The sequence below is a fragment of the Anolis carolinensis genome, chromosome 5 (genome assembly GCF_035594765.1).
Source record: "Anolis carolinensis isolate JA03-04 chromosome 5, rAnoCar3.1.pri, whole genome shotgun sequence".
Classification (NCBI taxonomy): Eukaryota; Metazoa; Chordata; class Lepidosauria; order Squamata; family Dactyloidae; genus Anolis; species Anolis carolinensis.
In genome coordinates this window covers 192,258,075-192,265,429 of record NC_085845.1, presented here as the reverse complement: position 1 = coordinate 192,265,429, position 7,355 = coordinate 192,258,075, and the positions used below count along the sequence as shown (strand labels likewise).

The following is a 7,355-nucleotide window of genomic DNA, read 5'->3' as shown; positions in this document are numbered from 1 at the left end:
CACACCATTAGGTAGAGAAAGCCAGTTTCCAAACAAGATACGAATTATCAACCTCTACCTTCCATCATACATCTCTTTGAAAATGTCCCTTTGGACAATTTAATTTCTGAGTATAGTTAGTACTATTCTGGTGCTATAAGGTTCCACACTGAAAGACTGAGGTGTTTTTTGAGCATATTAAGATATGGGCAGATTACCCTCAGTTTATTTTGAGCATATCAACTTAGGGCAGGTTTTAGTGGCAGAAAAGTGCTGCCATACAAAGATGTACATTTCACATGTTGTCTTTCAGTTTTAATTTTTTAATAAAAAAGGAAAACCCCAAACGCAAATGGTGCTTTTACATTTCAGATTCTTGTGGCATGGGTATGTGAGATTTATTTTTCTTGAACAGGGGAAATTTCATAAGCATGTTCGTTATAGGAGCCTTACCACTTGGGAGCACCTCTGTGGGCCATCGTCCACATAGAGCAGCATGACAAACCCAATGGAAGTCACATACATAAAATACACACAAAGAAAACAAGGCACTGTTAAGAATGAACAGTTATTCAATAACCGAAAGGTTGGGTGAGAAGCCAACTCCTCAAATTATTTGTTGAAGTGGCAGTCTCACTAAAAAGAAAGAAAAACTGTATGGAGGCCAGAATCTTATACATTAGGGAGGTAAAGAGGGAAGGAAAGGAGCACGAATTCCCAGTGTGGATTGCAGCCATTGAAGTCTTGATGGAACATTAAAGCTGTAGATAGCTGGGAGGTTCTTTGTCTCTCTTGCCGTAGGTGTTGGATCCTACATTGGTTGGAGAATAGATAGCACCAATGGTGTTGCTGGACCGAACCAAGAAGTCAGCCAAGCGTTGCGTCACACATGTGGCAGTATTACACCTTCGTTTCTCCAAACGATGGCTAGAAAATAACAACAACAATCCTGTGAAAACCGTGCAGTGGGCATTCAAAATTACCCTCTGCATTTGTTTGCTTTGGGATGCTGTTTTAAGTCAGCGTACTTCGCTGCATGCTGGTAAAATATTTGCTTATATCTGTCAGTGTATCTGACAACTCTGAATCAATTATGAAATTATAAACCAACACACGTAAAAATCATTGATTCAATGGGTCACTTCTAGATGAGATTTAGAGCTGTGGAAACTATTATTGCCGCTAAGTGAGTATAAATGTGGAAAACACCAAGGAACCCTTGGACCAAATATGTGAAGACGTTATGGTAACTGTTGCTGTATTCTTAGAGGCTTTGATAATATTCAAATGACATTTCTGTTTTCTGTGATTTTTCTGACAATTCCTGGCACTAAATCTGGGGTTTTACCCATGCTTGAGTGGGTTTTCTTCTACTTTTAAGACATATCAGAAGAAACGTATCTTTCTTCTCCTTGTCTTTTTGTTTTAAAACAGTGCATTAGTTTATCAGTGCATTTTTGAAATGGTGCTATCATATTGCAATACTATAGGTCCCAAGATTTTTTTTTTTAAAAAAAAGAGTGCAGAAAATCTGCCCCTCAAACCATAGGGTTGCCTCATCAAACCACACTCTAATTTTTTTTTAAGATTTTTTTTGGAAGAGCCTTATTTTGGATCTGAGACATCTCTAAATACAGGTCCTCAGAAGAATAAAAGGAATAAATGAAGAGGTGACATCAACCACTGGAGCATTTTCCAAAAGACTCACTGAAGCAACATTGTAATAAATATGGGAAAATCCCAAAATATGAGCAGGATTACATCCGAGTTAGAAACCCATTGAGCAAACCACAATCTCTCAGCCTTAGAAGAAAGCAAAGGCAAACCTCATCTGAACAGAATCTCATGTTAGGTTTGCAATAAATTAGAAATGGCTTGAAAGGACATAGCAAAAAAGCCCTGCTTTTTGTTTGTCAAAGAAATGTGGATTAGAAACTCTTGCAATCTCATCAGATGGGCTGATTTGCCTCTCGTACACCACTTTTTCTCCACTTGTGATACAGAACCCATTATATGACACACAGGGACTACCGTCTGGACTTCGTGCTGAAAGGGGAGAGCAATTGGTGTGCACCACCACGGCAGCAATATAGGAGATTTCCCATGTTGCCTTAGGAGCAATGGGGGGAAGCCGAGCGGTGGCGCTTATCCCCATGGGATGGGGGTCAAGATTAGGTGGGCAATGTGGGGCATGGAGCAATGGGCTCTCAATGCCCCTTGCCAGGACCCTATGGATTTGTCACGATGCATGACAAATCCATTGGCCTTTGGGATAAGGTCCTTAAAGAGACACTGTAAAAGGATTAGTAACAATTATGCAAATAGGTGAGATACGGAAGATTACAGTGTGATTGTTCACAGTAGCACCTTCCTGTCACTTCCAGAAAAAGATAATTACAGTATAGTTAAGTCACTAAATGGAAACAATGACACAGTGTTTAGTTTTCAGGTGAACTTTTAAAGACTATTTAGGGAACTTGCTGATATCATGAGAAAGATTAGTACGACAATCATTCATTTACTTTTGTCAGCAAATCCTGGAAGAGTAGAATTCTATTCAGGGGCAATTGTTCTCCCATACTTTCTCCAGTCCAATGTTCTATGCAGTAATGTGATAGCTATCATTTGTTCCTCACCAAGTCTAGTGTTGCTGTGTGCCTTCAAGTCCTTTTCAACCATGGCAATCTTAACATGAGATTTTCTCGACAACATTTGTTCAGAAAAGGTTTGCCATTGCCAGAATAGCTTGTAAGTCCTATTTGGTGATTTGGGGCAAATCACACATTCTCAGCCCATACTAAGTTGCTTTGAATGAGATTTTCCTGCTTTTTGCAGGGGGTTGGATTACATGGCCCGTGAGGTCTCTTCCAACTCTATGATTTTATGATTCTATAAGTTCACCTTAGGGTTGCCTTAAGTTGGAAATGACTTGAAAGCACACAACAACATGAAAGCAGAAATGACACGGGTAGGAAAATAAAGTCATCATTATGAAGGTAAAGCTGCTGGCTATAAGCAGCCTATTTCTTCTTTGCATGACCTCCAGGCACAAGGAAAAACATGTTTATAATACAGCTTCGATACACATTTTAAAAATTACAACTTCCCGAATTCCCTGCTATACTGGTTGTCGGTTCTGGATGTTCTAATCCAAAAAGAATAATTTCCCAAGCTTTGCTCTCCAGCAAAGATGGCTTGATCATTTCCACTGCTTCCTTCAAATAAAAATGCTATCATGGGGAACATTTCTGTGTGCAGAACAATTATGCACAATTTTTTCTGCCCCTAAGCAAATGGTTTCAGAGTGAGTTTTCAGCCTGTGAAGATTGGATAATGATATAAAAAGACTGACGCAAAGCTGCTAGCGCTGATCCATCCACTATAAAGTTTAGCCGTCTCCAGAAGTGGGAAAAGAAGGTGTCCTCTTTCCCATTCCATGTTCTGATCTGGACTGCTGGTTCAGTACTGAATCTGGAATAGGATCTTCTACCACATTTTAGAGCAACAGAACATTTAAAGAGAATTGGGCAGTATGGCACACACAAATTAATTCTTCAACAGAAGGAACTCTCAAAGAGACTCTGGAAGAAATGTCAACAGTTTCGTTTCCTTGCCTTCATGGCAGGGCCAACTCTGTATGGGACAACTAACTCTAGAGACAATTGGGAAGTAGAAAAACATTTGAAAAAAAATATTCACTTTGACTGAAGGTACATAGGTGGGACAGATGGTGACAAAAGAGGGAAAGTGCAAGATCCGGGTAGATCTTTTGATTCTCAGGTATGATCCTGTGAAATAGGCAGTATAGGTAAATAAAACAAAGGTTGTTGAGATGTTTTGAATGAATCTTGGATAGATGAATGAGTATATTTCATATATTTGAAGCTAATTTATGGGTTTGTTTTTTTAAAAAAAAAAATCAATTTCTGACATGATCTGAGTTTGTTGGTCACTTTCTGACTAAAATTAAAAAGACATTTAGCCAACCTAAACCTTGAAAAATGTTACTTCCCCTCAAGAAACATGGCATTTATGGTTTCTTCAGGGCAAAGGCATTCAGAATTTATGAAAGTTGTATAAGCAGCAGTTGTTAACATAGGTTCTAAGTCAGAATCTACTTTTTCACAGAACAAGGAAAACGAAATATATATTATTCCAAGCCTGTTAATATGCACTACAAGACAATTTCTTCCTAGGTTTTAGAGAGGAAGAGAGAAAGGTACTGTTTCATATTTTCCTATAGAAATAAGAATATCAGAGAAAGTCCATTCAAAACAAAACTTTTCACTGAGGAAATAGCTTATAGGAAAGGTTTTCTGTCGCACTTCGTATTGATTACTTTTCTAGTATTTGATATGCCAATGTATATACAGTAGAGTCTCACTTATCCAACATAAACGGGCCGGCAGAATGTTGGATAAGCGAATATGTTGGATAATAAGGAGGGATTAAGGATAAGCCTATTAAACATCAAATTAAGTTATGATTTCACAAATTAAGAACCAAAACATCATGTTAGACAACAAATTTGGAAGAAAAAGTAGTTCAATACACAGTAATTCTATGTAGAAATTACTGGATTTATGAATTTAGCACCAAAATATCACGATATATTGAAAGCATTGACTACAAAAATGCGTTGGATAATCCAGAACGTTGGATAAGCGAGTGTTGGATAAGTGAGACTCTACTGTATGTGCATATTTAACATTCCTCCTCTTTCAATTTAATTTAAATTGTCCCGGGGTCAGTTGAGTGCTAATTAGGGCTAACTGTGTTTTTTGGGAGCTGGATCCTTTCACTTACAAAAAAAAAAAACAAAAAAAAACAGGCGGTTTGGTCTAGATTACATCTGTTAAGGTCAAGAGACTATTTAATGCTTTATTATTTATTCATATATCCAGGAAAATTTTAATCTGAAGGAAGAAGTATCACATAGGAAGTAACTCAAGGAACCCCAGATTCAGAACAGAATGGGTGATACATTCCCACATTCAGGTTTTAAAAGCTCAATTTTTTTTTGCTTCATTTCTATAAAAAAATACACAAAGGCTGGGAAGTTTATTCCCAAACCAAACTCAAATTTCACTCATTGATATGAATAATACACCTTTCCTCTCTATAAAGAGAGTTACAGGTCTTTAAAAAACTCTGAGCTGGTTTTTTTATTCACTGAAAAAGGTGTGAACAATCAATACAAATATTGTAAACCATAAATATGGAAGATTCTATATTCAGTAGTAAGTGGAGGTACAGCCTTTTGATACCTTGGTGGGAGGCTGATCTTGGAGTTTTTCTTTTGAGATATGATTGAATTATCACTACAAGGGGAGCAGGTTTGAAGACGTCTCCACCCTGACTGCAAATTACAACCTGCCATCTCTTTTTGACGGCTTTGCATTTCAATCTAAAAGAATCAGAAGGGATTTTGTACCTTTTTATGGCCTTTGGCGCTTCCTCTCCCAGCAATGCACCGTTAATTCCCAAGAATCCAGTACTTCGTGAAAGGATAGGCAAAAACCACTCTTGCCTGTCAGGAGTCCCATCCGATAGATCATCAGCCAAAGAGAGGAGCCTATAAATAAGAACATAAAGAAAAATTGCTCTTCCCATTAACACTTCTTTTCCTCTCTCTACCCGTCAGCTCTTGTCAATGGCTTTTGCAACCACGTGGCAGGAGGGAATGACACAAAACAAATCATTCAACTCTTCCTTTAAAAAGCGGATTATGTGAAATGGTTACTGACCTCTCCACAGGTGTTGCTTCCAGGGAATTGAATGTAACAGACAGGAAAATGAAAAGAAAGGGTCCTTTGAGGCTACACATCTTTGGGGAGTCACTGGAGGGGGAAAAAGAATTGCAAGACAAAAAAGAGAAGAGTTCAGTCTAGAACATAAATTGTCTATTAAGTATTGAATGACAATAGTAAAGATATCTGTAGTAACCAACAATGAATATACACACACAGAGAGAAATCAAAAGTGCTCAAACTTCTTGAAACAATAAAATCTTTGTTCTAATGTCAAATGGGAAAGTAACAGCCTCCCCCCAAAATTGGGCATTTCTTTTTATCAGTTTCATTAATTTTTTTATGGTAAAATTCTAAAAATTTTTTTGCTCATATTACCCCAAGCTTTCTGAATAAGCATTTGCAAGGCTTACCTTTTGGTGGTTAAAGAATTCCCCGAAGAAGTCAAGGAACTGTTAGTATTAGATGAAATAGTGAAGGGGGGAAAAATCACACACTTGCTTCCAGCTCTGAAATATCCTATGCCTCCACCTTCCTTGTAGGCTATCAATACACCTCTTATATACCCCTCTTTATATCTTTCTCAGCTCTGACATCAAGCAGCAGGAGAGGGAGAGGGAAAGAGAGAGGGAGAGGGAGAGAGAGAGATATTCTGTCATTAACTTCTGTCCCTATAGATAGAAAGTGCCCCAACGAAGAGCAGGAGATGACAGGTCATCACTGCATTTGCACATTGGCAAATTTTAGGCAGGCTCCTTCAGGAAGCCCTCGCAAAGTGATGCTAATAAGACAAGGGATCTGTCACACCACAACTGATGCTAGCATTTCAAGAAGAGTTTTAATATGACGCTGAGGTAACTGTTCTGGTGGGCGTTCACTACCGCTAAATAAAGGAACAAAACAGAATTTTTAGGAATTATGAGGGAAGCAGCAGGAAATGAAACCGGAGGGTATAGAAATAATTGGATGCAAGTTGTTGGAAAATCTGAAAGACGAGGAGGAGGAGGGGGAAGCCACCACAAAAATCATTCATTCCATCCATTCCACTATCTATTACTTATCTATCCTTATCTCTTTCACTACTTATTATCTGTCTCTATCTCTCTATGTATCATCTCTCAGGGAGTGTGAGGGAAAGATTCTATAAGGACAGAAGAGATTTTTTTTTTCGTGTCAGGAGTGACTTAAGAAACTGCAAGTCACTTCTGGTGTGAGAGAATTGGGCGTCTGCAAGGACGTTGCCCAGGGGATGCCCGGATGTTTTGATGTTTTTACCATCCTTGTGGGAGGCTTCTCTCATGTCCCAACATGGAGCTGGAGCTGATAGAGGAAGCTCATCTGCGTTCTCCTCAGGTTGCATTCAAACCAACAACCTTCAGGTCAGCAACCCAACCTTCAAGTCACAAGGCTTTAACCCACTGCGCCACCGAGGGAATGAGGAAGAGAGATATTATAACAAGTTTTCCAAAATGCGAGAGACCAGAAGGATTTTGGGTTTCAATTTTGTTTTCAGAGTTTGGAGTATGTGTTGCTGCATTTACATACATAATGAGATATCTTGAAGATGGGACCCATGTCTAAGCACAAAATTAATGTATGTTTCATAGAGGAAAAGGTAAAGGTTTT

General features: G+C 38.5%; 1 protein-coding gene across 1 annotated transcript; it reads right to left on the bottom strand.

Moving 5' to 3' along the window:
* Positions 1-281: 281 nt before the first annotated feature.
* Positions 282-6,549, bottom strand: iapp (islet amyloid polypeptide). Its single transcript, XM_003220777.4, has 4 exons — positions 6,143-6,549; positions 5,727-5,819; positions 5,414-5,554; positions 282-906 (listed from the first exon to the last, which is right to left on the bottom strand). The coding sequence occupies exons 2-4, from the start codon at positions 5,804-5,806 to the stop codon at positions 735-737; spliced, it is 393 nt and encodes a 130-aa protein (XP_003220825.1). The 5' UTR covers positions 5,807-5,819; positions 6,143-6,549; the 3' UTR covers positions 282-734.
* Between the last annotated feature and the right edge of the window lie 806 nt (positions 6,550-7,355).

Coding starts and splice junctions, on each gene's coding strand:
- iapp (XM_003220777.4), bottom strand. CDS start 5,806: ATGTGTAGCCTCAAAGGACCCTTTCTTTTCATTTTCCTGTCTGTTACA. Junction 5,555..5,726: donor GAAGCAACACCTGTGGAGAG/GTCAGTAACCAT, acceptor TCTTATTTATAG/GCTCCTCTCTTTGGCTGATG. Junction 907..5,413: donor GCGCCAAAGGCCATAAAAAG/GTACAAAATCCC, acceptor GTTATTTTCTAG/CCATCGTTTGGAGAAACGAA.